This window comes from Mytilus edulis, chromosome 14 (genome assembly GCF_963676685.1).
Source record: "Mytilus edulis chromosome 14, xbMytEdul2.2, whole genome shotgun sequence".
NCBI lineage: Eukaryota > Metazoa > Mollusca > Bivalvia > Mytilida > Mytilidae > Mytilus > Mytilus edulis.
In genome coordinates this window covers 36,695,082-36,717,898 of record NC_092357.1, presented here as the reverse complement: position 1 = coordinate 36,717,898, position 22,817 = coordinate 36,695,082, and the positions used below count along the sequence as shown (strand labels likewise).

The 22,817-nt window shown below is 30.1% G+C and overlaps 1 protein-coding gene across 4 annotated transcripts in view; it reads right to left on the bottom strand.

Annotated features, from left to right (window-relative positions):
- Window positions 1-22,817, bottom strand: part of LOC139502572 (uncharacterized) — a 42,602-nt gene that overhangs the window by 5,170 nt on the left and 14,615 nt on the right. For 2 of the 4 annotated variants that reach the window (XM_071292076.1, XM_071292078.1), the window contains exons 3-6: window positions 15,445-15,518; window positions 13,632-13,910; window positions 12,186-12,293; window positions 710-1,128 (exon numbers count right to left, since the gene is read on the bottom strand). In XM_071292076.1, the coding sequence (XP_071148177.1) occupies window positions 963-1,128; window positions 12,186-12,293; window positions 13,632-13,910; window positions 15,445-15,518 (627 nt within the window). In that variant the 3' untranslated portion in view covers window positions 710-962. Of the gene's footprint in view, window positions 1-709; window positions 1,129-7,932; window positions 10,593-12,185; window positions 12,294-13,631; window positions 13,911-15,444; window positions 15,519-22,817 lie in introns of those variants that run through there. The other 2 variants (XM_071292077.1, XM_071292079.1) reach the window with 2 other exon arrangements.

Here is a 22,817-nt window from a genome sequence, read left to right as displayed (position 1 = left end):
AAAGGTATTAACGTCCTTAATAATAAAATACTTGGAAAAATTAATCAGGAATAACCTTTATGTTTTGATTTATATTATCGATATAAATCAAAACATCGTACAATTCCTGATTCGTTTTTCGAATTACTTCATTTAGGTGTTGAAAACCTTTAGTGACCCCTCAGTTTAAGTGTCTTTGACAAGTACATAGTGAGCAGTTGTCGTTACAGACAAACGTTCACATAATCTGTCCCAGTCAATGGGATAATTTAGGTCATCAATCAATGGCCACAACCACACTGTTTTGAATATGATTCTATTTATTTTATGTAAGTTTATTTAAAAAAAAAATAATAGGAATCAAAGAACATGGTCAATAAATCATATACATTATGAATAGTTCAACATTAGATTTGAAAAAAGACGACTGTAGCTTTCTCTTTCCAATTTGATATTTCCATCAAAACAATAAATATAATGATGCTCAAACTAAAACTAAAATGTACACGCTGCAAGCTGGGACTGCCATGGTAGTATTTGATTTTCATTGCTAATGTTTCCATATAAAATTTGTAGAAATGCACTAATCTAAACTTATTAAGACGCAAATATTATCTATGAAGGCAATAGTTGGTTGCTTAAGTTGTTTCAAAATAACATGAGCGTTCATCTTCAAATCATGTGACGGAGAAACCTCTAAATGTTAGACAAAAGTAAGAAGGACTTTGAACCTCAATTGTTCATTAACATAAAATAAACTATGATGAGGTTTTATCATCATTAAATATAATGTTATGAATGAATAAATTGGCACCGGCCAATTACAAAGAGTTTTTTTTATTTTCTCTGCCAATGTGATCAAATGAGTTTGAAAAAACTAACCAAAATTTGCAGGCTAACAAATTGTTATGCCTGTCCAAATAAATTTATCGCATTTTTCCTTTTTAAAAATCTTGCTTTTAATTGTAAAACACAAAAAATGATCATCCATTATTAACACATTTACAACAACCACTGAAATAGAACAGTTCAATTTCCAGGTCATCAATTTCATCTGCTAAAGATGGTGGTATTGGCTTTTTGATAACGACTGCGGATGCTAGTGCTTGCTCGTGCATACAGCGACATCCAGTACAACCTACAGCTTGACTGAAATGATAAAAGAAGCAAAGTGAAAAGTAAAATCACAAAAATACTCAACTCCGTGTAAATTTCAAAAACTGAAGGTTTCTAATCATATGGCAAAATCAAAACCACAAACAAATCAAACGAATTGACAACAACTGTTATATTCGGGATAAGCTACAGGCATTATTCTATGTAGGTTAAAAATTATCAAAACAAACAAATATGCAACAGGGAAGCACAAAAAGGCATTTAGACGACGCACATTAGCAAGAATGAAAGACCAGAAATTCAAAATTTAATATGGCTGATAGCACAATCATGGGATACATAAGTACAGAGCCACATCATATGTAACAAAGAAACACAAACAAGGCAAATAGACAAAGTATATTCACAAAAATTGATGGAAATGAATACAAAAACTATAACCGAAAAAAAAACCGGAATGACAGGTATGTAAGTCCATAGCCTCATCAAGTATAAATCACAAAAAACAGACTAAACAGTATAATTAAAACTTAATAGGACGACATATGCTTATTTTAGTTTATGGTAGGTTTTTTGAATAGATAGTCAACCCACGGCTGACAGAAAGGAAATGACGTTAAAGTACAATTTTGTTCAGGTAAAAAAGCGTCTTTTTATATCAATGTCTTTTTTTAATACCTCGATTTTGTTTTTTGTCCATGGATTTATTAGTTTTGAACAGCGGTATACTACTGTTGTCTTTATTTAATAAGAACGAAAATTGCTTGTAGCGTATGTGTGATATTCCTATATGAACCCCTTATAGGTTTATGTGGAACCCCATGGGGTTTATAAATTGAAAAGTTGCACAATAACGTGATATGTTGACTTATAAGAATGTTTGTTTCAAAGTCTATTCTAAAGTTTTCCTCTGTCAAAAACTATAAATTTACAGTATTTCTGAAATTTATAATGTTTTACAAAAATGACAATAACTGCATAGTTTCATGCAGAGATGGTGCATCGAAAAAATATTAATGAAATATGTTGAGATAAACATCGCTTTGAATAACTTAGTTTGTACGTTCATATGATATTTTATCCACTGAAAAAGCGTAGAAGAGATACCTTTGCAGCGTTTGCTGTGATCTCATGGTTTTTAAAACTACCAGTTGGATTTAAATTACCTCATGTAAACATAAGTTAAAAGATCAAAATTATGCCACCTAGTATGTAATACCTATAGGTTTACGGTATGAATTTTGTCATTTAGAGGGACGAAACATTTAGTTTGATAAAACATATGATATCCAAATAGAAAATCTGCATGTGTATTCCAAAATACTTATAACAGAAAAGAGCAATACAGAAAAACCGAAGGGTTAAATATTTCTACTGCATAATGGATGTAATGGGAAAACAGTGTACATTAAGGGATTATTTAGTGCTTATGCAAACTTCAATGATAACGATACATTAGCCCTTGTACGAGATGAGGAAAAAGTAAAATCACAAAAATACTGAACTTAAAGGAAGATCAATTGGGAAAGTCCATAATCACATGGCAAAATCAAATAACAAAACGCATCAAAAATGAATGGACAAAAACTGTCATATTCCTGACTTGGTACAGGCATTTTCAAATGTAGAAAATGATGGATTAAACCTGGTTCTATAGCGCTAACCCTCTCACTTTAATGACAGTCTCATCAATTTCCGATATTTTTACATTGATGCGTTAAATAAACAGACACAATAAATATAATAGTCAAAATATGGGTACATCAGTCATCATCGTTTAACAATTTTAAAAGGAACAATTTAACAGAACACAAAAACATCTACTATCTACGAACACATTTATTGAGTGTCTGACGTCAGAAAATTTTATACGTCACATAAATGATATACAAACTCATACGTCGAATCCAAAATTGCAACGCAATAAAACAAAATCTAACCAACGCCAAACATAAGTCTACAAATACAACTTAGAAAACTTAATATTTATCAAAAATGATCTCACAAGAACCGCGCTGATCTTAGTTTCTCTGGTAGATATAGCCAATGTGTCTCGACATGTGGCACCAGTCTATTTGCGCAAGGAAATACAACTTCGGTGAACAGAACATATGTTTGTGTTCACGACACTTGTAAGGACCTTTTCATTTTTAACACAAATATCATTTTTTTTTTATTCAGTATTTCTTTTAATCATCCTGGGCTATTCACACATCTTTGATATTTATACATCTGTAATGGTAATATTTTTGGATTATATTCTTGAAAATCCTTGACTTTTAAAAAGAGTATGATTCTAGACGTTCATAGCAACTGTTGTTTAAAATCTCAAATAGGCAATAAGATAAGATTATAACATTTGTTTATATCTGATAGAAACGTTGGATAACTGCATGCTTAGTCATTTTTATCACAATTTTTTTTTTTTTCAATATATAGATATTTTTTAAACATCCTTGGCTATTGATAATCAATCAGATAAGATAAAATTATATCATGTGTTTATATCATATAGAAACATTGTATGACCACGTGCATTAATGCTGTTTAATAAGTGTATTTCTTAAAACTTAATAAAGGGTAGTGAACGATATCAGAGGGACATTCAATCTCATAGATCGAAAACAAACTGACAACGTCATGGTTATGAAAGAAAAAAGACAAACAGACAAATAGTACTACACAAGATACCACATAAAAAAACTAAACACCTATTAGCACCACAAACCCTACCAAAAACAAGGGATGATCACATGTGACACCCGTCGTGTTGCTTATATTATAACAAACCCGGTTAATCGTCTAATTCGGTAGGACATATTCGTGAAAAGGGAACAGGATTGCAGTTACGACATACAGAACATATCCGATATCATCTGTAAAACAGATATTCCGTAACGATCAACCAAGTCGTGATGGCGTCCGTAACATTTACAAAGGGTTGAGTTCCACTTCACTATTTGGAAATCTTGGTTCAATAGTTTACTTGTTAGCAACATTTCTTTATATTATACGGACATTACAGTTAAATATTTTTGTATAAAAAAGGTAGACTCAATCGAATATTATAAGTTAAATTGAAAAAGACTACATCATGAGAATAAATAAAACAAGAAAAACACGCAGTTCATAAATCTCTGCAAGAATAAAATTGATCATCTTCCATTTAAAAACAAACTTCGGTGAAAGGAGCACGTGCTTGTGCTGACGTCAATTGTAAGGTCATTTTAAACGCAAATTTAGTTTTTGTTATGTATAAATTACTTGTCAAACATCCTTGGCTATTTACACCTTATTGATATTCACAAAACTGTAATGTTAACATTCTGAAGAGATTTACAAGAAAATCCTTGACTTTCAAAAAGAGCGTAATTATAGACGTTCATACAACTGATGCTAACAAAGCTTTAATGAATAGAAGAAGATAATTGCATTTTTTTATGTATTAGATAAAAACGTTGTATGACCACATGTATTCACTGCTATGAGATGTTCAAAATGCGTTTCTTAGAAATCTAATAGTCTACCTTTAACATGTTTAAAACATAATAAAATTGAGAATGGAAATGGGGAATGTCAAAAAGACAACAACCCGACCATAGAAAAAAAAACACAACAACAGAAGGTCACCATCATGTCTTCAATGTAGCGAAAAATTCCCGCACCCGGAGGCGTCCTTCAGCTGGCCCCTTAACAAATATATACTAGTTCAGTGATAATGAACGCCATACTAATTTCCAAATTGTACACAAGAAACTAAAATTAAAATAATACAAGACTAACAAAGGCCAGAGGCTCCTGACTTGGGACAGGCGCAAAAATGCGGCGGGGTTAAACATGTTTGTGAGATCTCAACCCTCCCCCTATACCTCTAGCCAATGTAGAAAAGTAAATGCATAACAATACGCACATTAAAATTCAGTTCAAGAGAAGTCCGAGTCTGATGGCAGAAGATGTAACCAACGAAAATAAACAAAATGACAATAATACATAAATAACAACAGACTACTAGCAGTTAACTGACATGCCAGCTCCAGACTTCAATTAAACTGACTGAAAGATTATGATTTCATCATATGATTATATTGCTGAGTAAATTTTTTGTTTGAATAAAGCAAGGACACATCGAAAAAATACTAAAAGACACAAACTCAGTTCATAAAACTATGCAGGAAAATAAATGGTCATTGTGTAATACAAATCATCAAATACCGTGGAGAAAAGGAGATGTTTCACTTTTTATATTCATCGTGTAACGTATGTTGAAATATGGAAATTTTTCGTCCGCTAGCTTACATGAGCATTGGTTTTCGCCTCTTGTCGTCTGGGTCACATGATGACAACATGCTGAGTATTTGTATTGCCTTCACGGTAACTTGAGGGTATCACCAGCCTAGTAGCCAGTACTTCGGTACTGGGATGAAAATACGGATTTTTTGTGTTAATAAAATTTACTGTTACAAAATGATAGAAATTATTATAAATTAAGGAATGTATCTCCATCATGCAAAGCTCTGATTCCTTTCACGGATTTGGCTATACTTTGTGAACGTTTTGGATTATAGCTCTTCATCTTTTATATAAACTTTGGATTTTAAATATTTTGGCCACGAGCATCATTGAAGAGACATGTATTATGTATTGTCGAAATGCGCATCTGGTGCAAGAAAATTGGTACCGTTGATTTTATTAACATATCGGTAGTTTTGCCATGCGGTTCAAGCAACTTTCTATGAGCGCTGATTATTATTTTGTAATCTGTTTTACATTCCAAGAGTGGGAACTTTTGCCTTTTGCATCCTTTTAACATTGTATGAACAGCGCTGTTGTGTTAAATCTTCAACTAGAGGTTAAGCTTGCTTTAAAATCGGGTTTAAGGTAGATCAAGTGTCTTCCTTCGACTTGGATTTTGAAAAAGTGGATAACAGTCGGTCTAGATTTTCAATGACATTTGCAAATTTTGAGTGTAGTATGTTATTCGTGTGTATCAATTTTCATGGTTTGTGAAAACTTGCATATTCGTCGATATTTGAATTCGTGGTTTTGCCGATCTCTGTATGCAAAGCCTATTAAAAATATGATATTCGTTGAACAAAAATTGGTTTCCAAGGACAAAATTAAATATTCACAGACTTTATAAAGACCGCAGTTAGAGAGTAAATATAAGTAAAGAGTTAAAGACGTTTCAAAACGGTTCCAGTGCAAAATAAATACAATTGGATTTTATCAATTTGTTTACATTAATCTAAGAGGTACATAATGCGTATTCTCGCTCACATCACAGAATTACAATATCATTTTTAAATACTAGTATAGCATTAGATAATGGTATATAAAATTTATCTAAAATCTAGGAAAAATGTGCTTATTGTTTCTGTCTTATTGTCAACTTCCAGTTTCTCATCAGTATCATATCATATTGCCCATATGTGGCGTTTACGTATCCCAAATAATCCGTTAAGCGCATGCATGTTCACATCTGCGTCTCAACTCAGTACATTGTAGCTTCATGTTTTCGTAGTCTACGACCTTATCTTAAATATCAGAAGAGTCGTCATGTTTCCTGTTCTTAACTTTTATTTTTAAAATTATAATAGCAGTTGTTGCTAAAACTTTCAACAAATATAGTACACATATTTTTTTTAATTTGTGTTAGTTTCATTAAGATGTATCATCATATTTGAATATTTTAGATTAAAACACAATATTTCATAAAGGTTTCATGTAAGTATATATCAGATCAGTACACTCATATTTTCTACTTCCTATTCTTTTTGGTATATCGGTCGAGGAATAATCCCGAGACCCCAGATCGTATGGGTAGAGGGATGATAGCTTTCAAGATATGGAAAATGAAAAGATTGTAATTATATTTTTATCATATACTTTGGACATATTGTTTGCATTTTAAGCCGAATACAAATAGAAAAAAAGTATTTATATACTGCAACTCTTTCATATGAAATAGGGACCTCGGTGGCCGAGTAGTCTAAATAGTTACTACAGTACTCTAATTCGCTAGACAGTCAACACTGAGGTTGTTAGATCGAACTCTGTTCGTGCGGATGCACTAGGCTCCAACCTGAATTACTAGGATAGTCAATGTTCCTATTGAAGGTCGTTGGGTTTTTTCGGGCACTCCGGCTTCCTCTACCAATGGAAACTGTCCGCCATGAAATAGCATAAAGTCGGGGCTAAAAAACGACGTTTAAACGCAATAAAAAATCAAGTTAAATCAAAAACAAAACGAAATATTCGAGTTAAAACATTTTGTTTTGTTTGAAAAGGACAACGTTAAATTCCGCGAACCTGTATTCTGTACTGATGTCGCAAATAAAACTTTACGAAAACTTTGTCAATATTCCAATGTCCTAAACAACGCGATACACGGCTGTATAATATATCTAGACACACGGTCAATTTAATTTGACTACTTTGATTGTACAGTTGCTGATGTCTGTGAAATATTAAAGAGACGAACACCTTGTTTGTAGCCCATTTTACTGCATATATCTTTTTTTCAATTCAAACAATGTAGATGATAATCTCATGTTAAATAAATCGAGTGAAGTCATCAGCAAAAAATTGAATAGTGTTAAAACTCGAAAAACACGTTGGGATGTAGTGCATATTTTTTAAATATTAAACAGTATTCCCAATTTGGCGTCTGCGAAACACGAATTCTTAAATAAAACGGTGGGACAGCTGCATCCTCGTTTAATATGAGAATGCCAATTTCTGTTATTATAATTACAAATTGTTATGTCAGTCAAAATATAAATAGATTTTCTGATTAAACGCAGATGGATTTTTGTTCAAAACAAACATCTGGTGGTGTTTTTTTTTTTTTTTCTCAACGTATATTTTTATTACATTTGGCATTCGTTTTCGTCTTCATTTACGTAAATCTTACTTAATTGATAAATATATTCTATCTGAGTCTTATTTAGACGGCTATTAGAAACTAAATATTTGTTTCTCCACTATGGACGTTTGTTTTACTTTGGTTAAACATCAATGAAGAGTCTTATGCTGAAGTTACATCATTCCTGAAAAGTAAATTGATACCTTCTCTCTTTTATTACAACTAGGTCTTGGAGATTTTCGCTTATTTGTAGGTCATGCAAACATTGCTTGATGTTAACCATAGTCTACAACTTTCTTGATAGATTTGTCTATCTTTCAACATATTGGCACTCAACAATGAAAAAAATTATGATCAGAGAAAAAAGTTTAATAACACAGATATCGAGCTCTGATGAATAATCGGCAGGTGTTGATATTAATTAAGTAAGCAGACAACTTTCAATGTCTATTAAAATGATATTTATTTTAAAAGTATTTATTATCTTTAATTTCATGTCAAGATTATTCACTCTAAATTGACTTTTTTGACAAAATAAACAATACAGTACAAATGTTCAGTTGCATGCATATGAATTTCAACTTTATGAATTTAAGAAATGAATGTTTAGATATATTCAAAACGATTTATATTAAACAAAAACATATGAATGATATACAAAATTTGATGACAGGTTATAGTATATGTTTTACAAGAATATCAAAATTTTCACGTTCCAAAACTTTTTTTTCCTCATCTTATTACTGGTGGTGTTGTTTTTTGCGACACTTGTCACTAATGTAAGGTTGACTTAGTGACCCCCATACCAAAATTGTGTGGAATTGTGTAAAAGTGACACTAGGGAAAATCCTATTACTTGCAAAATAAAAGAATTGCATAATCATTATGTTATGAGCTGCATTATTTGGAATAGCTCCTCATCTTTTATATAAGCGTTAGATTTCAAATATTTTGGCCACGAGCATCACTGAAGAGACATGTATTGTCGAAATGCGCATCTGGTGCAGGAAAATTGGTACCGTTAATTTTATTGGAAATGTTGCAATACCTCGTTTATACACAAAAAAGCATACATTTGCAACAGAACGTGATTATAAGAAGATAAAGTGTCAGATGAAAATACATAACGAAAATACATAAAAGATAACACAAACATTGACAACACATTGACAACACACTTATTCATAGTTTACAGATGTCTGCACTGATATCTGATAAAATGACCAGCTGGCATCGACTTTTTTATGCTTACTTTCACTTTAGCATGATGCCTGTCATCAGCTGGTACTCATTTATATTTGATCTGCACTGATCACAAATTGTATTTTTATTTCTATTCTCTATAACTTTTCTTTGAGAGAATGAAAGAGAACTTTGTGGTAATGGCAACTATAATGGTTAAAAATGTTGCAAACATAGTTCTTAAATATCAAATGCAACAAAACTAATTCGCAAAGAGTTAACTATAACTCTGCATTAATTACGAATAATACTTCAAAAAAAACTTGTGTGCATTACAAGGCACATGCCGCAGTTGTGTTTCAATACAATGCGTGTGTGTTTTAATATAATGCGTGTAAATATGAATATATCTATATATTGTGGATGTGTACATATAAGCAATACATCGTTTGGTCATAAAAAAAAGGTTTGATAACATTTTGTTTATTAAAATATTGGTTTAAATTTTAACAAAATATGATAAAAGAATAAAATTTCGGTGCTAGGGTTTCAATAGAACTTGATATCTCTGTAATATATGATTTACTATTAAATTTGTTTTCCTGAGTTAAATTTGCGCTTCAAAAATCACAAAAATTCTGAGAAACAGCTTTTTGAGCGTGTATTTGAAATTATGTCTTATTTATATTCAATTTGAAAAGTATATCGAGACTATGCTGATAATTATCGCATTTAAAAAATGTTGTAAGAAAACGAATTCATTTAAATATAAAATATACTGAGTATATGCAAAAAAAAAATATAAATTTATGACCAAAGGTATATGTGTTGATATTGTACATGCAGTGCAAACTATCTATGCTATATATATATGTGTGAATAAAGGAGATTTTAAGTTTTATTTGTAAACTAAGATTTACATAAATACTTTATATATGAAATATAGAGAATTTATAGTTTAAATGAAGGTATACAAGACTGCATCCTTGTGACTTTATAAATGATTGTTTTAAGCATTGTGATATTTTTTTTACCATGAAGGATTTTCAATGAAAATTTGAGAAGCACACACAAAGTTATAAAATGATATTTACCGCTAAAATTTATTAAGAATGAGTATTATCTCCATTAGAAAAACATCAACTCCGTGACTTCATATCAATGAAATGTTGGTTTGAAAATTTATAAATAGTGCTTCTTCATTGAGTATTTCCACATTTTTTAAAGAAAAATTTTAATGACTTTGAACTAAACCAAAAAAAATGGCATAACATAAAAGTTCCCTTAACCGTAGTTGACGCATTTGCAACAACCATTAAAATAAAATAAGTCAATTTCCAAATCGTCCATTTGATCTGCTAAAGAAGGTGGAATGTGCTGTTTAATAACCACTGCTGAAGCTAAAGCCTGTTCATGCATACATCTGCAACCGGTACACCCAACAGCTTGACTGAAATATATAGTAAAATGAGATTAAAAATCAACAATAAATGATCGTTGGTAATATGGAACACTCATCTTGTAAATTGATAGTAAAAACTATGAAATTTTATTTTTTGTGATTTTGAAATATTTATACATTGTGACTTTTCTATTAGACGGAAAGATCTAAGTTTATAACTTTGAATTGTTTGTGATATCGAGGTTTTTTTTTTATTTGATTCCTTTGTATCTACAGCTTCATTCTGAGAAAACGTTAACAAAGTATTACAAACTAACGGGATTATACATCATCATATGTTCTTTGTTTATTGATATTTAAAAAATTTATTGACTTTAACACTTATCTTTGCCAAAATTTGTATTGAAACATTTAAGATTAATATCAAGCTGCTCATCTTCTGAAAACAATTATAAATAAAATATTAGCACGTTAAAAACGTGTTTTTAGACAACTTACTATTTTTTATCAGTCTAAGTCGGTTTTTATCACCGATTATTTTTTGCTTTAATAATATTCTAACACTAATTTTTACCCTGTCACATTTTTCTTGATAGGATATATATTTAGTGTTTGCATGTGTGGGCTAGATGGTCGAGTGGTCATAGTTGTTCAACTACTGTGCCACTAGCCGGTCAACAACTAAAGTTCGAGCCTCGCACGTGACAGGGGCTACAACTCAAATCTAAATTGACTATGATTTCCAGTTTCCTCCCGAAAATTGGAAGGTTCTCTCATGGCACCTAAATTTCCCTTACCATTTTACACTGACCGCCACCAAATAGCCAATTGTGCTGATAGTGGCGTTAAACATCAAATTTCAATCATCAATCATCAGTTTTTACACAAATATTGACGATTAATGTGAAGAAAAATACAGAGCATTGTGCACCATAAACCACACCAAGCAAAGCGTGAAATAAAAAAAAATACAGTCACTAACGGTTGATATAACAATATGTTTTTTGTTTTTTTTTTATTACACTTGTTATTACTATCATTTTTATTTTCATTTAAGATATTAAAAAAAAAAACTCTGATATCAATGGAAATTGGTCATGAAAAAAACAATCACAAATATAAGGCTCGAAAATAAGATGTTTTAGACATCATCATCGATAAATCAATTAGAAAACAATCCCGATTTTTAGTTAGTTAGTTGTACGTTATTTTTATGCTATTTTTCTGGAGCATTTTTTTTTATAGAAATTAATGATCATTATCTTTATGATTATAATTATAATTTTATATAGATATTCCCAATTTTCAAATTTCTCCATAATGGGGAGGGACTGTACAAGTAATCAATGATAGTCTACCAAAACAAATTCCAATGCTTAACGATGACATTATTTTTCTTGTAGTTGACAATATTTAGATAAATATTTCATATTAGATTAATAGAACAACCCAATTCTTGCATTTTATCAGTCCTTTCCTTTTCATCGTTTATATGCATGAATATAAAATTTAAAAACTATTCATCCCCCCTTTCATTTATAGATGTAAAATTACTTCCCTTTGGTTGTCGTCATTTTAATAAATAAAACAAAACAGAAACAAAAAATAAAACAGATTTATAAAACAACCCGTTGTACCTACCTGCAATTTTCTACTTTGAAAACCTGTCTCATTCCTGGCAGATGGAGTAAATTTCTATTGTCACCATTCACACTGGGTTTTAGATCTGGTGTTTCGAAGAAAACATTTCTGAAATATTAATATTACAATATTGAAAAGCGTAAATCAACAAACGGATTAAATGTCACATTGCATTGTATAAATTATTAAGGTATGAAACGATATTTCATAGCGTTAATTGAGAAAGAGGCAAACGATACCAAGGAAACACACGGAAGTCGAAGTTCGTAAAAAGTAAGATCACAACAATATACTGAACTTAAAGGAAAATCAATTCGGAAAGTCCATAATCATATGGCAAAATCAAATAACAAATCGCATCAAAAACGAATGGACAAGAACTGTCATATTCCTGAAAAGCACTTCATAGAAATCTAAAGACTGGCCAGAATGAACCCAATACGAAAACCGCAGGTATTAATCGTCATACTTTATGCAGTTATAAAGTTTAATAATTTCCTTTGCAAATTAGTTTGTGTACCGAACAATATTAACAGTCAAATTTGAAAAAAGATACAGTAAATATAGGTGGATCATGCGGTACTTGCATCATGTATAAAACAGTTTGTGTTTGTAGATAGATGTTTTTGTGTTCTGTTAAATTGTTCCTTTTAAAATTGTTATATGATGATGACTTATGTACCTATATTTTGACTATTTTATTTATTGTGTCTGTTAAGTTAACGCAAAAATGTAAATATTACGGAAATTGATGAGACTGTCATCAAAATGAGAGGGTTAGCGCTATAAAACCAGGTTTAATACACCATTTTCTACATTTAAAAATGCCTGTACCAAATCAGGAATAATACAATTCTTCTCCATTCGTTTTTAATGCGTTTTGTTATTTGATTTTGGCATGTTATTATGGACTTTCCGAATTGATTTTCCTCTAAATTCAGTATTTTTGTGATTTTCCTTTTTATGGGTTGTAAGTGTTAATAAAACAAAGAGACATCAGACGACCTTAAACTATATAACACATGTGAATCCATTCAGTAGAAAAAAACGACTAAACCATGAATGTGACAGTTTTTTCGATTCGTTTCGTCAGGGTTTACGAACATCCGCCTAACGATGTTTAATACTCATTGGTCTAAATTTAAAACGATCAAAGGCTCGCAATACAGTCTGGGTACTATTAATTATTATACACCATCCTGTGCCCACTGCTATTTGTAATATAGTTGTGTCATTATCAACCAAATATTATCAACCTTTATTGAAAATTTTGAAGTAAACATTAATTAATAATATAAATTGAAAAATTAAAAAATATAGCATTCCTCACATGGTTTTCATGACTCCAATTGTAAAAACAGTAAAAACCAAGGACATAAAAAGAGGTAACTTACATGTAATTAGTCAGATAGTTATTACAATTCCTTCTTGATAGGCATTACTTACGTTACACAACATGCGTGCATAAAATCATCGTTATTTCCTGAACCTGTACTGGCTTGTCGTTTAAATCTCATGTTATGAAATGGTCCGTATCTACGCCGACAGTCTACATTACAATGGTAATTATAAGGTGCCATACTTTGTGTTGACACTGGTATTTTATTTTTTGATCCATATAAGATCAGTCTTTCATATTCTAATTGTTCTGATGGTGTTCGAAAATATCCTGGAAAATATTTTTGTAAATTGTCTGGTGTAATTGTTGTAAATTTGCGGCTAGTTCTGAAATTGAAAACATAAATATAAAAATAAGTGAGATCTTGTTTTCAGCAGAAAGTGATTATTTGTGGTTTGTAAATGGATGATAAAACAAATAAACACTTTTATATTTGTCATAAATAAAGATGTTCGAAGTTTATCACTAAGCAATAATGGAGCCATTTAGAACTTGTCTGAATCTAACTTGGGATACTAGTTTTAGTCTTAGCGATATGAAGAGTGTATCAAACTCCTGACCAGTGTCCAATTTGGTCATTTCATTGACATTTTCTTCTTATCAAAATGTAATTTAAATGAAATGAAAAACTCAATTGCGACCATTAAATATATAAGTTAATTTTAGTGAAAGAGTACTGTACGTTTACATGTATGTACCATTACATAACAAAATCTTTATATCATTGTTTGTCATTGTTACAAGGAAATACCACAGGTCTTTTATGCCTTATAAACCTGGTGAACTTTTCTGCAGGAAAACACGAAAAAATAGCATTTATTTATGAATTACAGGGTGAAAAATGTACATTTATTAAACACGCATTTTATTATAATTGGTAAATTAAAGTTCACATTTCTGTGTCATTTCTCTAAACACTTCATGCACTGAAAGAGTGCAGTTTTCAATAGTACAATCTAAAATTAGCCATACATTTAAAAGCTGATATATTTTGTTCATCAAAATATGGGTGTCGCATTAGACAAAATATATCAAATAGGACAATTCAGATTTTAAATGATTTTATATTGTCTGGAGCTTGATGTTTTATTGTTTGCTTTAGCTTCTCGTGTGATTTTTAGTTGCTCGTACACCTGGCCAAACATTTTGGTGATGGGTGACATCCTTTTATTCATTGATTTTAACTGTATTCCGATTTTAAAGCTATTTTCTACAATTATCTTGTTAGCTTACTGCTTTCCTGCAGTAATAAAGAATATGATTTTCCAATTTGTGTATCTGTGGGTAACGTTGTAACTTCGAAAGATATCATTCTGAAATGTTATCAAAGGAAGTTTAAACAACTTGTCTTAATATAAAAAAAAATGTATAACATTACGTTACCGTTAATTCACGTTGTTGCAACCTAGATTGTGTACAAAACATTTATGGAGATTTCAAAGTACAGGGAATACATTTGACATCAAAAATACATTAGTTAAAATCTTATATTCATTTAACGATACATCAGTACGGTATACTAACACTTGCTAGTTCTATTATAGTCGTTTGATTCATTATTCAATAATATCGAATACATTGAAATACATCAAGCATTTAATAAATAGTTAAACATATAATGCAATATGAACACACAGCTAAGAGAAACTTAACATATTTAATATATTTTTATCTTGTTAGTCTGTTTCCATAGATAGCAAAGGTCGTGGTACCTTTGATAACTATTTATATCACTGGGTCGATTGCGTCCCCGAGGGTCTCACTGTGAAATTCAAACTCATTTTGCAATCAATAGACACATTGCACTTTTGGTATTTATGTCAAAACAATTATTTCAAACAAAATATAAAAAGAACTTACAATAATTTTTTCCACATTTGATTAAAATGAGTTACAGCTTGAGTCGATAATACTAATACTAATGTGATTGTCACCTGAAATAAAGAAAAACACAACATAAATACAAATACTAGAGAAAATTTAATGTTCATTTTTGTAATTATGTGAAAACAAACATTTCTTATTACATTAGATATCTTACAAGAATAGTCATATGATTTACAATATATAATGGATTGTGTCTTTTTCCCGATTGTAATATCTTGACTGAAGAAGAATTCGTATGGCGGGAAATTTGTGTAAAGCAGGAAATGCTTATCTTGTCGAAGCATTTTTTTATCGTTTCATCTTTAGTTCTTTTCAAAACATGATTTCTTGTCAATACCTTAGGTTTTTCTTCAATACTTGTGTGTTACCCTAACGAGATTTGAACACCGATTAATTATTGTCGCCCTTATTATTTCAGTGCCAGAAAATGTGTTTGAAGTAACTTTCATTAGGTACACAGAAGAATGTTTAACGTCAAGTACGCTGTAGTTGAAAGTTTTATATAGTTTTAAATAACTTCCCTAATAACATTATATTCCTATCATAAGACGAAAATATTCTTAACAAAATCTTTAGAAAGAGTACAAAGCACAAAGACATTACTTTAAGTGTCAACAATATGGTTTTATATACTTTTCATTAAATTGAAATGTCTAATTCGTAACAAATACATATAAATGTAAAAAAAATCAATCTCACTTAAACTCTGACATAGAAATCTAATGATAAGCAAACTGAAGCCATCTGAGAATCAGAAAATAAATCGGTGTTTCGACAGGGTAGGCAGTTAACCATCCACAAATTGTTGCTCCTTTCAAGTAACATATTTAATTTCGTTAAAACAAAAAGCCCTTTTACAATTGGTATATTAGTATGTAATTTCAAAATCATTAGAAGATAAAAAAAAAAAAAAGACAATAATCAATTAAAATATTTTATTTCATTAATTGTCAAATAATTTCCAATTCATTTTACCGTCACGGTCGTCTATATCATTATTAAGACCTTGAAGCAAAGATATGAGTGCAGACAGGTTTCACTAAATTTTTATTGGTAATTCGGCTGTCAAACACATCCAAAATGCAAATGATATGTGCTTTAGGATGACATGGTATGAGTTGATATACGACTTAAACTAGGTCAATTACTTGTAGAAAGAATATGGATCACAGCAGTGATTAAAAATTCGTTTGATATAAAGTTCCATGTCGACCAATCGCGTGTCTGCCTTACCAAATTTAAACCTTGATGCCCTTGTTGAAATTTTACCAATTATCAAATAAAGGCAACAGTAGTATACTGATTTTCAAAAGTCATAAATCGATTGAGTGAAAGCAAATCAAGGTTACAAACTAAAACCGAGGAAAATCCATCAACTATAAGAGGAAAAGCAACGAAACAACAGAAGTCTAATGAGCAACAAAAAACAAACGACAATGCAACATATATAGAAACGAACTATTAGATGACAACTGCCATATTCTGTAAAAATATTCCAATCCGTAGAAAACTACTACACAAGAAAAACTATTAAATTAATCAAATGCAAATGCATTTTTTGTAAGGTTAAATTAAAGTAATTGTTAATTTTTGGAAAGACCACTTGGGAATATGGGAGAGTAAGAGGGAAAGTCTAAAACATCAAATTTGTTATCTTGCGTGTGGATTGGTAACATTTTAATCCGTTATTGTAAAATTGTATATTTGTACGGTATTAATTAATCCAGTACCTACTTCATGATAACCCTGAGTACAAACAAAATGTTCACCTTGTCCAAGAAAATGAAATAAACAAATACAAGTCCGAAGTGATTTTTTGTGGTTTACCTTCATACAGAATAGTCAAACCGTTAAATTTTCCTAAGCAAACATTTTTGATCGGACCTCGTGTTTTGATATATAATAAGTACATTTCTGTTTTGATATGTGTGCCAAACAAACGCTATAATTGAACTCGAACGCCTCCTTAAAATGATTAAACATGACACGTTAACAATACAAATATAGAATGGTGTATCAAATAGTTTCTTTGCATGAATATAAATGTTCAGTTTCTAATTTTAGCACCTAGAAATGCTATATATCACACGTATATAAATACAAAAAGTAATTTAACAAATGTCAATAAAACATGTTGGTCCAAGTACAGATTATGCTGCAATGTAAACACTTGTAATCGCATGAACTCGAAACGAAATTAACCAAGTTCTTCGAAAAGATTATTCCGGAGCACCTTAGATCACCCCTATTTTTTGGTGGGGTTCGTGTTGTTTATTCTTTAGTTTTCTATGTTGTGTCATGTGTACTATTGTTTGTCTTTTTAATTTTTAGCCATTGCGTTGTCAGTTTATTTTAGATTTCTGAGTTTGAATGTCCCTTTGGTATCTTTCGTCACTCTTTTATCGCCTACTACACATCCATTATTATGATTGTTTATAATTATCAATCATAATTTAGATATGCTAGCATAATTTTGTTTTTTTTAATTAACGGATGAAGTTACGACTCCTTGTTTTAAGGGTTTTATTGGTATTCTTTCATCAATATCGCTTATACGGAAATATGTCAAAGCCCAAAATGTATAAATTTATAAAATGTTCAGGAATTGTTATGACTAAAAGGAACATAAAACGTACTGCTTGATTCCTAAAAGGGCAACTGCGCTTGAGATAGTTGGAACCTTTGTTTCTTCAACGGAAAAAAGTTACTTAAAAATCAAATAAGGAAAAGAAGCGTGTCCCTGAAAAGTAACACGACTATGAAATAACCTTCTCATTTTGTAGTAAAAGAAGTAAACATTAAAATGTGTTTCATACAATGAAAACAGTAATTACGCAGAATATATATTTGTCAATATGAGGGAATTTTTGCGACTGTCATAAAAATGATTTAGATGGCTATATAACGAGGTATAATCCCACATTTTTTTACATGAGAACTGCATGTTCCAAATCAGAAATATAACAGGTGTTGTCCATTCTTTTGATAAGTTTGAGCTTTTGATTTGGTCATTTTATTTCTGACTTTCCGTTTGCAATTTTCCTCGCAGTTTGGTATTTTTATTATTTAATATTTTTAAAAAGTTCGCATCATATTTTATAACAACATCAAAAACGGACTATATTTAGGGCTTTTAAGTAGTCTATGCGTTTGAACCGTCAGTTTATAACGAAGGGATATTACTCTGCTATAAACTTCTGTGATAGACTTAGTAAACATCAACAAATCAATCATAAAATAAGATTACGGGAAGTAGAATCGTTGCTGAACAAAATGGTTGATTTCAAATTGTCAGACACATATTAAAACTGATTTTCTATAAGACTTGATGTAATATTAATTGAAATAAGAAAATTAATTAAATTAGCTATTTTTGGTCTCGTCCTTTTATAGATATGTGATATGATAATTATTTATTTTTTCCAGGGCGGGTTCAGATATTGTCAAATATATTGATTTATTGATCAATTCAGTAAAGCTAGGTGTGGATAGCAATACCATTCAAAGTTTTGATTAATTTATTACAAATGTCTGAGATGTTTAATGATTGCTGTAGGAATATGAAAGTAAAAGTCATTAAAGGTATTAAGACAACAAAATGATCCATATGTAGAGGTTCTTTTGTCGACTAAATCTAATGTTGATCAAGCTAAGAATAATTCAAAAAGACTTTAACTTTTACAAACACGTCTTAAAAAACTCTCTTTCATGAATTTGATAAAATGTGTATTTCGCATAAAGCTTTTTATTACAGTAATAATATATCAAAACTGAATAGTTAGGGAAATGTCTATTAATCTTTTTATTTTCATTAATATACTTAGTGGTTATAGTTGTTGTAAAGATACTGATGTTATTCCATCGCTGCATTCTGTCATTACCATTACTTTCAGATAATTATATTTATGAAAATAAACTCATCATAGATACCAGGACTAAATTTTGTATATACGCCAGACGCGCGTTTCGTCTACAAAAGACTCATCAGTGACGCTCGAATCCAAAAAAGTTAAAAAGGCCAAATAAAGTACGAAGTTGAAGAGCATTCTGGATCCTTTGGTTTCCTCCATGTAGTTAGTGCTTAATTTATTTTTGTTCGCTAACCGCTACTTTTCTTTTCATAATTGTATTGCATATAGTCTAGAAAGCCATAAATGAAAATCGTATAAAACCCCTGTAATTTTTGAAAGAAAAAAAGTTGCTAATGTTTAATTTATGACAAATCTAGAGAGAATCAAGTCCAATTAAATTTTCAATTGCATATATCTAGAAAACAAGTATTCATTTTTTTCTGTTTTTCAGGTCCTTATTTCATATAATATCTTTTAAAAGCTTGTTATTTAGAAATAGAGTAGAGAACATCCTTAACATAAAAGCACATACAAAATTTCAGTCCAAATCGAGTGACCTCAGCTATAGAATCATAAATTTATAATCAAGGAAAAAACTAAACAGGTGAAAATTATATGACTTTTATTGGTTATTCATGTCATATATATTTTACGTTTGTCGAAACTTCTGTTATCTTGTCAGGTGTTGATTCGATGTAGGTACGTTCTACGTGATGATCTGCATGAGCCCTTTTACAGAACGTTTATCGTTAAATCATTCACTGATTTTATTTTATTATTTATAGGCAGACAAATATGTTTGGAAAAAAAAAAAAAAGTTTAAATTTTAATAGTATTTTGCTAAATCATTTTGCATATAAAATATATGTAGAAAAAACGTTTTTACTAAAAATAAATTGAAAAATTGAATATATTTTGGAATATGAGCAGAACGACAGGAATATGTAACTTAATGACATTTGTAAAGTTCAGTTGTTAGTCAAATAAATGATTAGTTAAACGAAATTGGTAAATAGGTATAGAAATACATCAATAATTTCAAGTATTCGAAAGGTTAATGTAAATTGGTGGTATAAAAAGAAAATTAGATTCGAAAATCTTAAAATTTTAAATGTCATTACAAAAATCAAATCATAATTCTTCGGTTTCAACTTATAAAAAAACACCTTAATTTAAAGCAACAGCAGTCTATCGGTTTCAACATTGTTTCCCTTCTTTTCGAAATAAAGAAATATTTAATGTAAATCACAAACAGGTGTTAATAATCATAAAATACTTTTGTAGAATAGATATTAGTACTTTCCTTTATATTGTGAAAATGTTGTGTTTTAAATATCAATAAATTGTTAAAATAATGACTTTTACGGTATAACTCATCAATCATTAAACAGTTAAATGTAAATAATTAAAAATTAAATTAAGCCATAATTTTTTAAATTTTAAATTAATATTAGTTCAAAGTCTATGTGTTTAAAAATGTTAAACTCATGTTGTCAATTGTTTCTTAGAGTATCTGTTGATCAAATGATGAATTATCCTCCGACTGAGTGGAACTTTACTTGATAAAGATATAAGAAGATGTGGTAGTCGCGCCAATGAGCAGTATTCTTTGCATTAGTGAAAACAACATCAATTGCCAAGTCATATTATTTACAAAAAACTGCCAATATTGTAATATTTATGAACAACAGAAGCCATGTTCTGTTTGTCAGATGTTCATATTTTTATTGATAAATTACGTGTGTGGGATAACTAAGAAATAAACAAACAAACCTTTTTTTCTTCATTACTATAACATTTAACACTTTCGTTTCGTACTTACATAAATATGACATTTCAAATAGCGATCAACGACTATTGTGGCATAAATATGTATATGGTATATATGATAAATGTAACCGCATAGTTATTACATGCACGTTTTATTACCAGACTAAAATAAAGTCTATGTAATTTCCTATAAGGTATCATGTTACAATTTTTTACGCTTTTTATGTGTTGCTAATAGATTTCAAAAAGTTCATTGTATTTGTTTTTTGTTCTTACATTGTTGTTGTGCATCTGTCATTACTTTCCGTTTGTCATTTCTAATGTTTTAGAAAAACGTATAACTATTTAATTTATTATTCGTGTATTTTAATAAAAAGTACATGATTTTATCTCTAAAAATAACAAAATATAATATTTCATAACTTTTTTAAAGTTTATATTTGACATCATTTGTTTTCTTTTAGAAATGACATAACGTCCATGCGGAACTTTTTAAGTATTTTTAAGTTTAAAAAAAAAGGTTGCATGAATATTGCTGAACATTAGCACTTAAAGAATATATATCAAACTGGCAAAATCGTTCAGCTTAAAAATGTTCTCGGGGGGGGGGGGGGTAAAAATGCATCAATGTCAATTTTGATCGTTTTTTTCTTTTTTGATTAGGAGGTAAATGAGATATCAAATTTCCAAAGAAAAAAGTTCATGTTAATACATTGTGTTATAAAAATAATTTGATTTCGATTGTATTCGATAGAATTTTTTGTATTGAGAAAGAAACACCCTGTCCCTGACTCACACACACATACACAAGAGAAATACTGTTGTTTCTTGTATTAAAGGCAAAATATATCAGTTTAGGTTTTTTATGCCGTTAGAAAAAAAAGCTTTCCCTTAAATTACTTAACCTTATCCAAAACATACTGTTCTGCAATACATCTTGCAAATGACTAACCTTAATTATGATTTAATAGATGATGCAAATCTGTCACACGCTTTGTACATGTTGTATGCACTTTAAATAAATCTTTTGCATGTGATCAATATCCGCTTAAGCCTAACATGTTCCGAAGTATTCAATCATACCACATCATTTTCATTTTGATGAATACTTTCTAAGAATATAAATCAGATGTACTGCACAAATTTAAAAATATAGCACAAATAAAACTTTCCAGCTATAGCTATAGCTTAAGTTTTTATAGTTGTAAGGATAGATTTAAACTTTTTAAATACTTTTTATGGTTGTTTATATGCAATTTCCGATTTTAAAGTTGAAACTGAGTGTGCACTTGCATGGCGGGTTACACAGGTTTAAAGGAGAACCTAACTCTATCAACGAACTTGGTCTCGTACCATAACAAAAGCATGCAATTCCCTACGTTTTTTGTTACTTAAATCGTCACTTCCTTATCAATTGACGAGATTTGAACATCGCCTTTCTTGAGGTAGTTGTATAACTTTTTTTTTCCTGACGGATCAGATAGTAAAAAGTGAAATCACAAAAATACTGAACTCAGAGGAGAATCCAATCGGAAAGTCCATAATCACATGGCAAAATCAAATGACAAAACACATCAAAAACGAATTAGCAAGAACTGTTATGTTCCTGACTTGGTACAGGCATTTCAAAACGTAGAGAATGGGGGGTTAAACTTGCCCCAAAGCGCTAAACCTCTCACTTTGATGACAGTTTCATCAAATTCCGTTATATTTACAATGATGCGT